The 17207-nt window shown below is 41.4% G+C and overlaps 1 protein-coding gene, 1 long non-coding RNA gene and 1 pseudogene across 2 annotated transcripts in view; 2 read left to right on the forward strand and 1 right to left on the reverse strand.

Annotated features, from left to right (window-relative positions):
- LOC143786212 (uncharacterized) overlaps positions 1-7228 on the forward strand; it is a 48712-nt pseudogene extending 41484 nt beyond the window's left edge.
- Positions 7229-11080: 3852 nt separating this feature from the next.
- Positions 11081-14789, reverse strand: LOC143784923 (uncharacterized). The gene is made up of 4 exons (XR_013217913.1): positions 14646-14789; positions 13558-13835; positions 11891-12014; positions 11081-11809 (listed from the first exon to the last, which is right to left on the reverse strand). It is a non-coding gene; the product is annotated as an uncharacterized LOC143784923 (long non-coding RNA).
- A 17-nt stretch (positions 14790-14806) lies between these two features.
- LOC143786213 (piwi-like protein 1) overlaps positions 14807-17207 on the forward strand; it is a 109108-nt gene continuing 106707 nt past the window's right edge. The window contains exon 1 of the mRNA XM_077275501.1: positions 14807-14889. Coding sequence (XP_077131616.1) covers positions 14807-14889 — 83 coding nt within the window. The remainder of the gene's footprint in view (positions 14890-17207) is intronic.

The raw sequence follows: 17207 nt of genomic DNA on the forward strand, positions 1-17207 counted from the left end.
GACCTCTCAATGAATTCATCTAGGGGCGCAGTGATCACATTGACACCACAGGTGTGTCACAGACTTTTATACCATTGTTTAGTGAAGAAAAAATCATTTACATCTTTACCAAGATTGTGTGTTTGCCCCAAGTTTTACATTTTCATCCTGGGAAATGGGTAAAAATGGCCCCAAAATTTGTCCCACAATTTCTACTGAACATGGTAATACCCCATATGTGGCTGCACAATACTACTTAGCCATACGGAGAGACTCGGGAGGGACAGAGCGCTATTTGCCTCCTGGAACTCCTACAATAGTTTGCGGATTCCATATACAGAGCCCCTTAGTGATAGAAAAGCAGAATCCCTCCTCAAGTGACCCCATTTTGAAAATTATAACCCATTGGGAATTTATCTACAGATATAGTGATGATTTTCATTTCATGGGTGTTTTCCAGAAAGAAGCAGCAGTGGATGTTGCTGAGTGAAAATTGCAAACTGCCGATGTAGTGACCAATATAATCCCCCAAAAGAAAGACTGCAATAAAAGACAATATTTAAAAATTTTTTTTACTTCATTGAAAATAATACCAAATATTAAAAAATTATTAATATTATTATACAGCTGATCATAGGAGCACATAGAATAATATTGCAAAGCAAGCACAACAATTAATAATACATATACCAATACACCATACGAAAAGATGTGCATAAAGAATGTGGATAATACTCAGAAAACAATGTGAAAAAAAACAAAATATCATACACTATAAATTATATTTATATTTTAATGTCTAGTGTATAAACCTGAATAAGTGACAAACCAAACCACACTACGTAAATAATAATAATTGATGAATGTTGTCAAAAAAGTGCAACACTGCTAATACTAAAGGTTGTAATGGGTGTGTCCCAATAAAAAAGTGCAACAGTGCTAATACTAAAGGTCGTAATGGGTGTGTCCTAAAAAAAGTGCAACAGTGCTAATACTAAAGGTCGTAATGGGTGTGTCCTAATAAAAAAGTGCAACAATGCTAATACTAAAGGTTGTAATGGGTGTGTCCCAATAAAAAAGTGCAACAGTGCTAATACTAAAGGTCGTAATGGGTGTGTCCCAATAAAAAAGTGCAACAATGCTAATACTAAAGGTCGTAATGGATGTGTCCCAATATAAAAGTGCAATCGTGCTGATACTAAAGGTAATGGGTGTGTCCTAATAAAAAAGTGCAACAGTGCTAATACTAAAGGTCGTAATGGGTGTGTCCCAAATAAAAAAGTGCAATGGTGCTAATACTAAAGGTCGTAATGGGTGTGTCCCAAATAAAAAAGTGCAATGGTGCTAATACTAAAGGTCGTAATGGGTGTGTCCCAATAAAAAAGTGCAATGGTGCTAATACTAAAGGTCGTAATGGGTGTGTCCCAATAAAAAAGTGCAACAATGCTAATACTAAAGGTCGTAATGGATGTGTCCCAATATAAAAGTGCAATGGTGCTAATACTAAAGGTCGTAATGGGTGTGTCCCAATAAAAAAGTGCAATGGTGCTGATACTAAAGGTCGTAATGGGTGTGTCCCAATAAAAAAGTGCAATGGTGCTAATACTAAAGGTCGTAATGGATGTGTCCCAATATAAAAGTGCAATGGTGCTAATACTAAAGGTCGTAATGGGTGTGTCCCAATAAAAAAGTGCAATGGTGCTGATACTAAAGGTCGTAATGGATGTGTCCCAATAAAAAAGTGCAATGGTGCTAATACTAAAGGTCGTAATGGGTGTGTCCTAATAAAAAAGTGCAACAGTGCTAATACTAAAGGTCGTAATGGGTGTGTCCTAATAAAAAAGTGCAACAGTGCTAATACTAAAGGTCGTAATGGGTGTGTCCCAATAAAAAAGTGCAATGGTGCTAATACTAAAGGTCGTAATGGGTGTGTCCCAATATAAAAGTGCACTGGTGCTAATACTAAAGATTATACTGAGTATATCCCAGATAAGAATCGCTTTACAAAGGCAGTAATCTAGAACACTACCATGCAAGAAGTAATGTAAAGTGCTGCAGTGCCAAGAGAATAAATACACATTTCGATAGCAGGTGAATGTGCAAATAAATGAAGGGCTCCTCATACCGATCGTGCTCCTGGTCCCTGCGCGTGTTTCAGCACTTGCCTTCTTCCGGGGCTTATACAAAGTAACAGGGAGGCATGCAGATTTATACAGCAGTGGGCCAATCAGAACTAAGTAATGCACGCAGAGCGATGTAAGAGAACCACCAATCACATGCACCCGGCGTCACCCTGACAACACACAACAAGGCCCGTAACCCCGCCCACATGAATCATGTGAACGGCCGAGAGTGCGTCGCCAAGGAGATAGACGCCAGAGTGAATGCAAACAGCGACAGGGAAAGCCGCGCAAGCGCACCACCACCTGCATGAAACTTAGGTATAACACACATAAAAGACGCATAGAATAAACTGAGAATCAATGCGCCGCCACCTGCATAGAATTGGAATATAACTCAGATGGCGCCAGATCAATGAATAGAGCAATTTATATGAATCTGTTATAAGAATAAATAAACAATTGGACAAAAATAAGATAAATAATAATAAATAAATAATAAACAAATATGTAAAAATGGAAAATAAAAAATTACGAAAAATAAAAATATATAAATAATGAATGAAAAATAGTAATGATAATTATGAATTATGGTAATTAATAATATATGAATAGATATATTAAATAATAAATAGTAAATAAATAATAGATAATACAAAAAATAATACTGAAATGAAGAAAAGTAAATAAATAAATAAAAAAAAATATATATATAAAAATAATAAATAAATGAAAAAATAAATAATAATAAATTATTATAAATTACCAGTAATCACAATTACATCCAGGAATTATACAAATACTTCTTATTTCATATGTGTCAAAGTATATCAAAAAGTGTCCATCAAAGTAAAATCCATCAAAATAAATCCATTCAACACAATAAAAAAGAGCAAAGAATCCGCACCACTGCAGCAAAGGTTCACTGCACCTCACACTCAAACCAGCCACGTGCCGTAAACGCCCCAAGAGGATCGGGTGCTCAATCTGAAAAAAGTGTGCAAAAAAATTCCAATGAAATAAGAAAACTGAGAGCACTCACCGTCCTAAAAATCAGTCCTTTATTGAAACGGAAGACTCTTCAGCAGGGGAGAATGTGAATAGTGACAGACGACGGCCGTTTCGCGCTACTGCGCTTCCACAGGTCCTACCTGATTTTTAGGATGGTGAGTGCTCTGTTTTCTTATTTCATTGAAATCCATTCAACAGATCCATCCATTGATATTCAGAATCTTCTTATTATTCTTTCAACTGAAGTTGGTCCCAGAGTGAAGAATACAACAGCCCAATATGCTAAAAAATAAATAAAATAAATCAATATGTGATATATTATAAAATCTAAAATATGCATACATCATAACAATAAAAAACTATTTTTTTACATTTGATGATCAGAGAAATGGTGAATAACTTAAAGTCTCATTGAGACCCAGAGGTTGCAGTGTATGGAGAGTCCAAATCCACCTAGTTTCTTTTGAGCGAGTCTGCAGCTAATATTGCCACCATGTAGATCTGTAATAATTCTATCAATACCAATTACCCGGGGGCCAGTTGTATCACAGTCATGATAGATCTTAAAATGTCAGGTTCTGTTTTATTTTTCTTATGTCTTTAATGTGGGATTCTTGCAGGAAAGTTCTGGTGAAACGACAAAGGGATTTGTAAAACCCACGTCAGTGTCAGTGACCGGTAAGATCGGCGTATAAATCTTATTTCACTCATTGGAGGGTCACAAAAATGACTTCTTTGCAACCATTTTTATTAACGTTCCTTCTCTTTTCCAAGAATATTTAGGTGAAGGGCCTTGTAGAGGGGTGTGATCTGTAAAACCGGGTGTGGCATGAAAAAGGGTTTATATCATGGGACCTTTCCGTGTGTTATTTTCTTCCACGTCCATTTTACTTTATCATCTCAGTAAAGCTAGGGCTACACAGCGGCCTTGGCTGTGACATAAGTTACGCAACCAAAGATTGTGATGTGTATATGCTACAATAATCAGGGTCCCGTTGGACCTCTGGGTACAATGACCACGATAAGCAAGTCAGTAAAAAATCCACCTGGGTCTGATTTTTCATAATTTGCTCATGGCGCTCGCGGTACCCTACGGGGCACAGTTCAACCCCATTTTGTTTGTATTGTGCCGTGATGCATAACTATCTTTGGCTACAAGTCAAGTGTTGAAGCCGAAGTCGCTTGTAGCTATTGCCGTAACTTTATTGTTTTATTTAGTAAAATTTACAAGGTTTTGTTTCTTTTTCCAGTTGAAGACGGGATAAGAGGCTTCCAGGGATATCCCCACCTATCCTCAGGTTATGAAGTAGAAGATGGCAATATCATACAAGTCCCATCAATAACGACTGATGCACCGGCAGATCTTCATTGCAAAGGTATGTTCTCTGACATCACTGATCACTGGATGCCTTCAACTGATCAATCGCTGATGGGCAAACACAGAACTGGAGAGAGATGGAAACATTTTAGAAATAAATCTAATCTTACGAATAATGACAGATGTGCGGCCATTCCCCTGTTCAGAATGTGGGAAATGTTTCGCCAAGGAATTTCAACTTAAGAAACATAAAAAAACTCACACAGGGGAGAGATGCCGTATTCATGTCCTGAATGTGGGAGGTGTTTTAGTGAGAAATCCCGCGCCATAGACCATCTAAGAGTACACACAGGGGAGAAGCCATTTTCATGCTCGGAATGTGGGAAATGTTTTAGCCGGAAATCTTATCTTGTGACTCATCTAAAAATCCACATCGGAGAGAAGCCGTTTTTATGTACAGAGTGTGGGAAACGTTTTATTCACAAGTCACATATTTTAGTCCATCTCAGAAGTCACTCGGGGGAGAAACCGTTTTCATGTCCTGAATGTGGGAAATGTTTTAGTAATAGATCATATAAACATAAGGATGAATGACCTCGGGGAGATCAAAACATCCAACACCGCGGAGACACCATCACGTGTTTCTCAACGCAGTGATCCAGAACACTGCCCCCATCCCTAAAGGGAAATATGCAAATGCATGTAGAAAAGCCGTGGAGACACCATCACGTGTTTCTCAACGCAAGCAATGAATAGCCAGGTCTTTCACCAGGAAGGAACAACCACGGGAAGGGCAGCATCCAATAAAGGAAAACCACCTATGCCAAAACATGGTATCCATCCACAGACAGCTGTTTCGGGGTATTTGCCCCTCATCAGTGTGGAGTAGGAAACTGGCTATTAGGAGCAGTGCCTAGGTGGTTTTCCTTTATTGGATGCTGCCCTTCCCGTGGTTGTTCCTTCCCGGTGAAAGACCTGGCTATTCATTGCTTGCGTTGAGAAACACGTGATGGTGTCTCCGCGGCTTTTCTACATGCATTAGTAATAGATCACACATTTTGGGACATCTAAGAAGTCACACAGGGGAGAAGCCATTTTTGTGCTCAGAATCTGGGAAATGTTTCGCCAAAAAGTTTAATCTTGATAGACATAAGGGAACTCACAAATTAGAGAAACCATCGTAACCTCTCCGTGGCCATCATTAAGGGGCCTTAATCCTCAGCGCTGATTTTTATGCTAGAAACTAGTGTCCCGAAAGGGCCGAAAATGCAGCGGGCATGAGCTGTATATTATCGTTGACCCCCTGCTGCACCAGTCACCATCGGTTTTAGCACCAATCGTGTCCGTTTAGTTCACCAGATTCTGTTGCAATCACCACCGTGATATCTAGATGGTTAACAAAGAAAGAGGCCTTTTCTTTTTAACCCTATCAGGTTCCCACGATTGTGGATCCCAGTGGTTGTAATGGCAACCCAAGGTGGAGTAATGGCCTCTGGGTAAGGTGGCAGTGTGAAACAGGCTGTGTCATTGTAAAACGGACAGGTCTCAAGCACTGCAATTCAGAAGTACTGCAAAGTATTAGACATTTAATTTGAAAAATATTCAAGTCGTGAAGTGGTGCTATTTAGTAATGTAAAAACAAGTTTTAATAACATTTTTAAAAAAATGCAAGAAAGTAAAAGAAAATATTAAACACTTTCACCTCAAATAACACCACTGTTATGTAAAAACATAAACAGAAAGACATAAAAACAATTGGTATCACTACACCTAATTATCAAAATTAGAAAAATTCTTACACTGTTAGATTATCTAACAAACGTCATAAAAAAAATAAAAACTCTCCAAAAATGTAACTTTTTTACTATACCGATGTAGAGAGACACAAAGGAAGATACTAGAAACATGAAATGGGGGGTTGCACAACTTCTGAATAGTTAGTGTCACTCTGATTGGTTCATTCCAACTTCATTTCCAACTTCACTTCCATATATGGTATTCAGTCCAGTGTCCAATGTCCAGTGACTTCTTCACATTCCAAAAATTCCTTCCAGTGTGCTGCTGATCAGGAAATAGACTCCATCTTGCTACACCATATCTGAACTGACTTATATAAGGTTTAATAATTGATTTCATTAGCCATTTTCTCCTTCACACCGACACAAGAAAAAAGAAATAAGAAGCTTTTGTATGTTAAAAGAACATCTGTAAAACGCAGGCTTCCTGTGGCTCTTTAAGCAATAAAATAAAAAGTTACAGTTCTCAGAATATGGAGATTATAGTTTGTAAAATATTGTTTTTCGCGTGCAAAAGTAACAAAGGAGAAAAAAACCTATATGTGTGATATCGGTGTAATCGTACAGACCTGAATAATAAAGCTGTCTTACCACAGTTAGTGCACAATGACCGCCATAAAAAAGATCTGGACTTTGTTTTGATTCCAAAAAATTAAAAATGTAAATATAATATTACGTCCCCCAAAATTTTATGGATAAAAACTAGCGATGAGCGAATATACTCGGTACACGAGATTTATGCTGGCTAACACATGTAAATCATTCAGCTGTGGCACTAAAAACTAATTCTCCGAGTACTTACAAATACTCGGAGGACACCCGAGTGTGCTCGGGAAATCTCGAGTACCGAGTATATTCGATCATCACTAATAAAAACTTCATCTTGTCCTGCAAAAACAAAAACTAAGCCCTTATTCAATTATGTCAGGCAAAAAAAAAGTTACAGCTCTTAGAATAGGGCAACAAAAAAAATATTTTTTTTTACTAAAATTTGGTTTAGTATGCAAAAGTAGCAATACATAAAATAAAACCTTACAGAAATCTGTCATCGCTGTAATGGCGCTGACCTGAAGAGTGAAGCCGTCATCAGCCACTTATACCACACGGTGAATGGAGGTAAATAGTTTTTTCCCAAATATCAGAATAAGGCTCGGTTCACATTCTGAGCACTTACCTTAAAGTTTCTGCCTAAAGCCCCCCAAAATGCAACTCAGATTCATTATAACGAGGCAACAGTGGAGTGACTTTGTCTACTCTCTGTTTAATTGGCGTTCATCAACACGACGGACAAAAGTGTGAGCAACCATAGTGTACATGACTAAGAGGAAGGGAAATCACTGGAACAGAAGACAAACGGGAGTCCAAGTGATTCACTCTTCCCTCATTATAGTGAATGGTTGCATCGGGAGTTTAGTTTAGATCACGTTTTTTGGGGACTTGGAATGAAAACCCCGACATAAGGGCTCAGCATAGAGCACAGGATAAATGTGATTCTAAAGAGATCAAAACATGTTTTACACCCCAAAATAGTATCAGCTCATTCCACAAAAAAACAATCCCTCACTCAGGTGCTTCATCTTTCAAAAGTAAAGAGCGGATTGTATCATAAGACTCTGGAAATGTGGCATGGCTCCCCCCCCAAAAAAAATGCGCTAGTGAATCCAAATGCCCCCATCCTTCTGTAACCCAGTGTGCCAAAACCACAGCTACCTTCCATGTTTGTATTACTGTAGCAGGAAGCACTTTACTAAGGCTAGGTTCACATTGCGTTAACAGCTGCCCGTTCAACACATGTGTTAACTGTCTGCTGTTAACGCAAGTGCCGATATGTTGTCGCGCTAGCAGTGACGGACCCGAAAATGCTGCAGCCCGCGTCCTAGGGTCCGTCACTCAATGACCGCACGCCGAAGCTGAACTTTTTGTTGTTTGTTCCTGAGTGGGTGATTCCCCGCAGCAACACGGACTGTGCCATGCATTATGTTTTTGTTTTCCTGTTAGCCCAGGAAGGCCGTGTTTGTTTTGCTAACGCAGCACTGGTTTATGTAGTACCTTTATTAAACCAGTGGAAGATTTAACCCCTAAGTGACCGAGCAAAAGTTTTTTAAATCTGACCAGTGTCACCGTATGTGGTAATGACTCTGGAACGCTTCAACATATCTCATTGATTTTGAGACTGTTTTTTCATGACTTATTGTACTTTATAATAATGGTAAATTGATGTTAATATTTTCTGCGTTTATTTATAAAAAATATCAGAAATGTTACAAAAATTAAAAAAAAAAATCAGGAACTTCTTTTTCTGGCATGAAGCATCTCATTAACTCATAACTTCAAGGCGGCTTTCTCCAACCCAGGTATCATTTTAACAGCGCCAACCTGACAATGTTGACTCTGACGGGATGATGTGGAATATTAGGGGTAGTAGTCCGGTGACTCTGAAGGGATGATGAGGGATATTAGGGGTAGTAGTCCGGTGACTCTGAAGGGATGATGAGGGATATTAGGGGTAGTAGTCCGGTAGCTCTGGCTGAAGGGATGATGTGGGATATTCTGGGTAGTAGTCCGGTGGCTTTGGCTGATGGAATGATGTGGGATATTAGGGGTAGTAGTCCGGTGGCTCTGGTTGACGGGATGATGTGGGATATTAGAGTGAGTGTGGCTATGTGGCATGGGTGGGGCTATACACTCAGCTTTATATATATATATATATATATATATATATATATATATATATACTGTATATATAATCTTTATAATTTGTTTTATCTAACCACAGTTAATTTACTATGCCCGGGCAACTCCGGGCTCTTCAGCTAGTAATAAATAATAATAATCCATCATCTGCTGTAAGCACTACAAACTGCTATCTAGAAACTGTTCTAAAATCTACATTCTGGTTCTACCGTTTAACTCATCGCCTGCTCTCCAGTGTATGCTACAGCCTTGGTTCTGTGGCTTCCGGTGTGTTCTACTCTGCATGGTTTATTGACATCCTGCATGACCCGTTGTCCTGGTCGTCATTGATGTGCTGTTGCCCTTGGTCCGTGTGTTTAACCTGGCCGGTGGCTTAGCCCTGTAACGACCAGGGGTATTTCAGTTTTTCCGTTTTCGTATATTGCTCCCCTTCTTGCCAGACCCATAACTTTTTGATTTTTCGGTCAATATGGTCATGTGAGGGCTTGTTTCTTGCAGGACAAGTTATACGTTTGAACAACACCATTGGCTTTAACATATCATGTATTGGAAAACGGGGAAAAAATCAAAGTGTGGTGAAATTGCAAAAAAAGTGCAATTCCACAGTTGTTATTTTTTTACCATGTTCACTAAATGCTAAAGAGTGACCCGCTGTTATGATTCTCCAGGTTATTACTAGTTCATAGACACCAAACATGTCTAGGTTCTTTTTTATCTAAGGCCTCTTTCACACTTGCGTCATTTGGCATCCGTAGCAATCCATCGTTTTGGGAAAAAAAACGATCCTGCAAATGTGCTCACAGGATGCGTTTTTTTCCCATAGACTTGTATTAGCGACGGATGGACGGCCACACGTCGCGTCCGTCGTGCAACGGATCTGTCGTGTTTTGGCGGACCGTCGGCACAAAAAAAAGTTCAAGTGAATGTTTTTTTGTCCGTCGCGTCTGCCATTATCTACCGCTCTTGTGCGGCCGAAACTCCGCCCCCTCCTCCCCGGACTTCAGAATGGGCAGCGGATGCGTTGAAAAACTGCATCCGCTGCCCACGTCGTGCACAAATTTCACAACGTGCATCAGTACGTCGGCCCAACGCATAGCGACAGACCCGTACCGACACAAGTGTGAAAGTAGCCTAAATGGTGAAAACAATTTCAAAGTTTGTTAAAAAAAATAAAAATTGCGCTATTTTTGATACCTGTAGCGTCTCCATTTTTCGTGATATTGTGATCAGATCGCCTGTATGTAGCAGAGTTCCCACTTGGTATGAGCGCCGACCACCGGGCGGCACTCATAACAATCCGGTAGTGACAACCATGGAGGTCTACTGGAGACCTCTGCTTGTCATGCCAATCCATCAACAACCCACAGTCATATGACACGGGCACCGATGGAAGGGATTTCCGGTGCACTTGCCAGAAAACCCATGTTAAATACTTTTGTCAGAGCTTGACTGCAGCATTTAACTAGTTAACAGCTGTGGGTGGATTGCGATTCTACTCACGGCTGTTAGAGGCATATGTCAGCTGTTCAAAACAGCTGACATGTGCCAGAAAAGATGTGGGCCCTGCTCCGGAGCCCACATCAACAGGAGGGATTCTGACGTGGACGTACTATTACGTCCGATGTCGGTAAGGGGATAATGACAAATGTCATGGATCTGCCATCAATGTCTATAGTTGGAAGAAAATCATAGCTGTGTAATATTCATACAGATCAGTATATACATTAATTTATAAGGCGTATACTGCATATAGAGAGCAAGAAACCTGCGAATTACAGCTGGGCACAAGCTTAGGTCAAATACATGAAAGTAATATAACACTATAATACTGCACCCCTGTATATACCCCCCGGTGTTCCTCACCTCCTATACTAAATATTCTGTGATTATACATAATAGACTCAGATACGCCGCTGAGACCCACGGCTCAGATACATGGCTGTGATACACGGGTCAGACATACGACACAAATACATAGCTGCTAGATATTAATTGAATTCTTTATTGGCTTCATACAAGATATCACATGTAGACATTCCCACCATGATGATGATGATGATGATGGGTCCTGGACTCACAGAGAGTCGTCCGTCAATGCTCAGGAGAGGAAAAACCCCCAGTGGAGGAAACCTCTAGGGAACCATGCATGACGTGCCCTTCCCTAGGGCGGTGCTGGATCATAGACTCTACATGCCGTTTATAGACATGGAGTCACTTCTGGGCCTTTTTGGGAAATCCGCTGATCCTGCCGTTCTGCAGGCAGGATATTAGATGAGTCCTCATCTTCTGATGCTGGAACTCAGCTGTGGGTTCACCACCATCTGCCATAAGTTCGTAGGCAAATGCTATAGCATATAAGCCACAGTCGTAGCTGTTCTTCTGCTGAGCCACATTGATAAACCTCAGATTTTCAAGGGGATTGTTGACCACTGCACTGTACATGTTGATAATCTGCTGACTGATGGATGGAGACAGATTCCTGGACTTCGAGCTGTCGGCCACAAAGATTTGGCCATTTTTATAGCAGGTTGTCAGCCAGTGCTCCCTCTCCTGATCATAGTGGATTTGTACAGCATTCTGCAGTATGCCGTACCCTGGTACCATAAGAGCGCAGGGGGGCTGCAGGCCATCAAAACCCACAAACTGACTCTGCAGCAGGTCCTGGGCCATGATGATGATATCGTCACTCAGGTAGCCTTTCTTCCCTTTGCTCTGCAGGATGGTTAAGAGCTGTGGAGACAGGTTGTTCATCTCCGGGGTTACTTCTCTAAGTTAATCAATAAATCCAAGAAATGTGATGTCACTAGTAGTGCTACAGAATTCAGCTGGGATCTTAGTAATCGACAGGGATCTTCTTGTCAAGACTTCAGCTCTGTAGTCGTTTATCAACCCTAAAATGAGCAATAGATCGGTCAGATTTTATTCTTTTATTTTTAGGCAGGAAATGTTTGTTATAACCTCAGAATACTTACAGTAATATCTGGTGAATTCCCGATGGAAATGAGATTTCTAATCCAAACAAACTTTATACTTGAAGTTTTCAACGCTCCACAAGTAAAACTTTGAGAACCTTCCAGCAGCAGAGAATTATTCCACCTGTAATATAAGGAACAGATGAGTTTTACCATTTTATTTCTCAGTTCTGTGTGTAGAGCCCGGGTCGGACTGGCCATGGGCGTGGGGAGCAGTGAATATTCATTTCTCTTTAGCCGCAGCAGTCGGCTCCGTCCTCCTGTCACCTGCTGCTCCACCTCTGCTGCCACCCAGCGTGCACCGCTTTCAACTGTATCGGCATCATAGGTGCAATAATAGAGGAGAGGGCGTCAGTTGACGCTCCCTGCCTCATCATTCCCCTCTGCCTCTGACACAGCCGGAGCGCGATGACATCACTTCGTACTGTGTGCCGGGCAGATGGCAGTGCAGCTGCTGAGACTGGAGCAGAGTCTGGAACTGCGGGGGAATGAGGAGGAGAGATGAAGATTATATATATATATACTAGACTGTGGCCCAATTCTAATGCATCGGGTATTCTAGAATATGCATGTCCCCGTAGTATATGGACAATGATGATTCCAGAATTCGCGGCAGACTGTGCCCGTCGCTGATTGGTCGAGGCAACCTTTATGACATAATCGTCGCCATGGCAACCATTATGACATCTACGTTGATAGGGGGGCTTCATTATACCCTATGAGGGGACTGCATTAAACCCTACAAAGGGGGCTACATTACATTCTAAGGGGACTGCATTATACTCTGAGGGGGCTACATTATACTTTACGCGGAGGCTACATTATATTCTATGCAGGGGCTGCATTATATTATATGAGGGGGCTACATTATATTCTATGGGAGTTTGCATTATACACTGTGAGGGGGCTGCAGTATATTCTATGGGGGGCTGCATTATAGTATTTGAGGGGGCTACATTATATTCTATGAGGGGACTGCATTATCCCCTATGAAGGGGCTGCATTATACTCTATGAGGGGCTGCATTATACTATATGAGGGCTGAATTATATTCTATGAGGGGGCTACATTATATTATATGAGGGGGCTACATTATACTCTATGAGAGGGATGTATTATACTCTATGAGGGGGCTGCATTATATTCTATGAGGGGGCTGCATTATATTCTATGAGAGGGCTACCCCAACCCCTGCTATATCATTAACACATCTACCTTATATTATACCCTGATACAAGTGTGTTCTTGTATTTATTTCTATGTAGTGACATAGTGGGCCCCAAGAATGATTTTCTGTTCTGGGCTCAAGGTGCTCCAGTCCGACGCTGTGTGCAGCGATCGTCCATTCGGTCACCACAAACCTATTAATTCACACAAGTTTTATTTCAGATCTAAACCAAATAATTTTCAGCTTTAGGCCACGTTCACATGCTCAGTATTTGGTCAGTATTTTCCAGCAGTAAGAAATGCTTTAATGGCCATCAGACACCCGACAATCAGCCAACAAGTAGCCGAATGATAGTGGTTAAATTCGGGAGGTTGTCAGGTGCAATTCTGGCCTAACTCAGTGGTCAGTGCCAACAGCCGTGGTCCGGCCTCCTCCACTTATCTAATTAGTGTAAGAAGATGGACCCTGGAGGTGGCAGCTCCTCTGCCATTATACTCACTCTACAGATGTCCGGCTCTGCGGGGTCCTGTGCACGCTGATGTTCTCTTCTCAGCTTATGTAGGTGGTGACTGACGTCCCCTCTGTGGTCCTGGACCAGACAGCCAGGAGCTGACGTCCCCTCTGTGGTCCTGGACCAGACAGCCAGGAGCTGACGTCCCCTCTGTGGTCCTGGACCAGACAGCCAGGAGCTGACGTCCCCTCTGTGGTCCTGGACCAGACAGCCAGGAGCTGACGTCCCCTCTGTGGTCCTGGACCAGACAGAGTCAGGAGGGAGATCTGAAAGGGAGGAGAAAACATTGGAGCCATATTACACAGTGCTATAATCCCTGGTGCAGCCCCCCTGCCCCATACAGGTAGAGCGCTGGCTGCCATTATTATTACTACTATTTATTAATAAAGGAAATCTCCCCTCGTCCCCCTGTAAATTGCTGGACACTGATATTTGCTCCCTGGTTTTCTCGCGGCGATTCCTACTCTTATATCCGGCCACTGAGGACTGGATTTGTTTCATGAATTGTAAATAAAAATATTCACGAAAATGTTTTTTCTGTTGTATTGTGCCGTGATTTGTGCCGGACGAGTTACTCATCAAAACATCGCATGTTCCCCATCATGGTATCAGTAAAAACGACAGCTCAGGGTGCAAAAAATAATCCTTCACCCAACCCCAAATCACGAAAAAAGAAACCGCTACGGGTGCCAGAAAATGGCAACAAACGCAAAAAGTGTTTTCATACAAAATTCAAGAATACATGAAAAAATAATAATAAGAAAGCTTCTAGTTAGAACCTGAAGACCCACCTCTTCCGACAAGCCTACAACCTGCAGTAACCACCGATCGACCAAACCGCTGCATGACCAGCTCTATCCTCACCTACTGTATCCTCACCCATCCCTTGTAGATTGTGAGCCCTCGCGGGCAGGGTCCTCTCTCCTCCTGTACCAGTTGTGACTTGTATTGTTCAAGACTATTGCACTTGTTTTTATTATGTATACCCCTCCTCACATGTAAAACGCCATGGAAAAAATGGCGCTATAACAATAAATAATAATAGTTTCATAAATAACAACACAAAATAGACTTACCTCCAGATGTAGAAGTCCTCAGTCAGTAATCTTCAGGAAAATCCAGAAGTATCCTCTAATACAGTTTCGCTATTCCACAAGTAAATCGCTAATCTCACAAGGAGAAGATCTAGGTACAGTGTTGTCAGGAGACAGACATATACCAAGTCTGAGCCAGTGAGATGGAACCGAGGGTTTTTAAGGTTCCGCTCTATTGTGACATCATCACTCACCTGTGTGACATCACTGCCCGCTTCCATATAAGGTAAGAGATGATGTCACAATGCAGCGGAATAACCAATACTTTTTCTCTCACTATCGGCCTCTTATAAAGCAGCTGATAATGATGGAGGCACAAATAGGGATGAATGAAATAACATCCTGGTGGTTTCCAGGTGTTCGATTACAGCCGGTGGTTACAGAGGTTTGGCTGAGCGTTTCCCATTTCCAGTTCTCATCATATGACATTATAACATATTTACTCTTTTCTGACAGTTTCTTTTATCTTCTCATTCTCTCTATAAAGATACATTGAACTATATAATCTGATGCTCAGGATAAAGTCTTCAAGCATTTGGTGTCATTATTGGATTTTCTCACATTTCCACTGATAGGGGGCAGTGTTCTGGGAATTGTCATCATGTGATTCCAGGCCGACCATCACCAGGACCTCATGTCCTCATACAGTCTATTGGATGGATGATAACATTAGTCAAAGGGGCATTTCCATGATAGAAGTGATGACAGGACATGTGCTAATATGTTTGTAAAACGATCGACAAACACAAATTCGGCACAAATGTGGCACATTCGGATTTGTGATCGGTAATAATTGTGTTGCCACTAAAGTATTTTAAAGTAGATGATAAATAGATAGATAGATAAAAAGCCGGCAATTCATGTGCTGCATACAGTAAAATCACAGAGTGACAGGTTAGAATAGATATACAGTATACACATAGATATATAGATGTCAGTGACACACACAGATATATGTATAAATATTATATAGATAAAAGAAAAGCCGGTAATTCAGCAGCCACGTACTCTAAAATGACACCGGGACCCGACAGTCTAGAAGAGATGGATTACACACATAGATACAGATATATGGGTTATACACACAGCGCGGTGGTGCAGTGGATAGCACAGCAGCCTTGCAGCGCTGGAGTCCTGGGTTCAAGCCCCACTAAGGACAACATCTGCAAAGAGTTTGTATGTTCTCTCCGTGTTTCCATGGGTTTCCTCCGGGTACTCCAGTTTCCTCCCACATTCCAAAGACATACTGATAAGGAATTTAGATTGTAACAGGGACAGTGACGATAATGTGTGCAAACCTGTAAAGCGCTGCGGAATATGTTAGCGCTATATAAAGATATAAAAATATATTTATAAAAAATAAAGATTATTTATTACACAGAATAGATAGATATATAGATGTCAGTGACATATACAATTAGTACAGTGTGTGTGCAGCTTTCTGTACATGTTGTGAGGGGTTGACACACTCCGCTGCTTTCCCAGGTAGACAGAGGAAACGTTCTGGTAGATGATCACCTGCTGGTTTATTGTGGATAGCATAAACCTTGGCGGGTTCAGCAAAATAAACCGAGCCTTGCTGGCATAAAGGTAAAACAAAGAAAACAGCCCATATGAGTCCTTTCCCTGCAGGATTCCCCTGCAGTTGACCCGCACAGTTGGAGTTCCTGCTTCTCCTAAGAGACACTGCCTGATTCTCGTTACCAGGTATATAACATCCCATGTGAGTTCGTCCATGCGGGACATTGGGTACGCGTCAACACTGGACACCTCATTGAGCCTGCAGTAGTCATTACAAAATCGCTACTCGCCATTGGGCTTCGATACGAGGACGATGGGACTTGACCAGCTACTTCTTGATTCCTCTATCACCCCGAGGTCCAGCATTCTCTTCACCTCCTTGCAGATTATCTCCTGGTGTGGTTCGGGGATTCTGTAGGGTTTGAGGTTTACCCTTACATGTGGGTTTACCATTACATTACTGTAATAATTGTATATGTCACTGACATCTCCGGTACCGTTTTTTTCAGGTACCGGAAATATTAGGACTAGTGATGAGCGAGCAGAAAATGCTCGGGTGCTTGTTGCTCGTGTCGAGCAGATTGGAATGCTTGGGTGCTCAACATGAGCAACGAGCCCAATATAAGCCTAGAAAACCTGAGTTTTTTTGCCGTGACACCCCCCCTCCCCCCGGAGGTCTTTTCCAGGAATCAGAAATCTATGGGAACAGTTCTCAAATTACACGGGAACATAATGGGGAAGACCTCTAGAAGCATTTCTGACTCCCAGGTCACTGTTGTGAACAATGTTGTCAGAGTCTTACGCCACTTTTACAGGCGCACATTAAAACATACAAAAATGAAACCAAAATGGATTTTCCTGGGAAATATGTTGAGGTACATCCTTTCCAGGGTAACGACTTGTATATTAGGCAAAATAAATAACCCAAAACAAAAATGTTCCTCCACCACTTGAGCTATGTTCACACGCAGCGTTTTTGATGATTTTTTCATTTTTGCATTCACTGGGAAATGTTATTGTCTC

The sequence above is a fragment of the Ranitomeya variabilis genome, chromosome 7 (genome assembly GCF_051348905.1).
Source record: "Ranitomeya variabilis isolate aRanVar5 chromosome 7, aRanVar5.hap1, whole genome shotgun sequence".
Classification (NCBI taxonomy): domain Eukaryota; kingdom Metazoa; phylum Chordata; class Amphibia; order Anura; family Dendrobatidae; genus Ranitomeya; species Ranitomeya variabilis.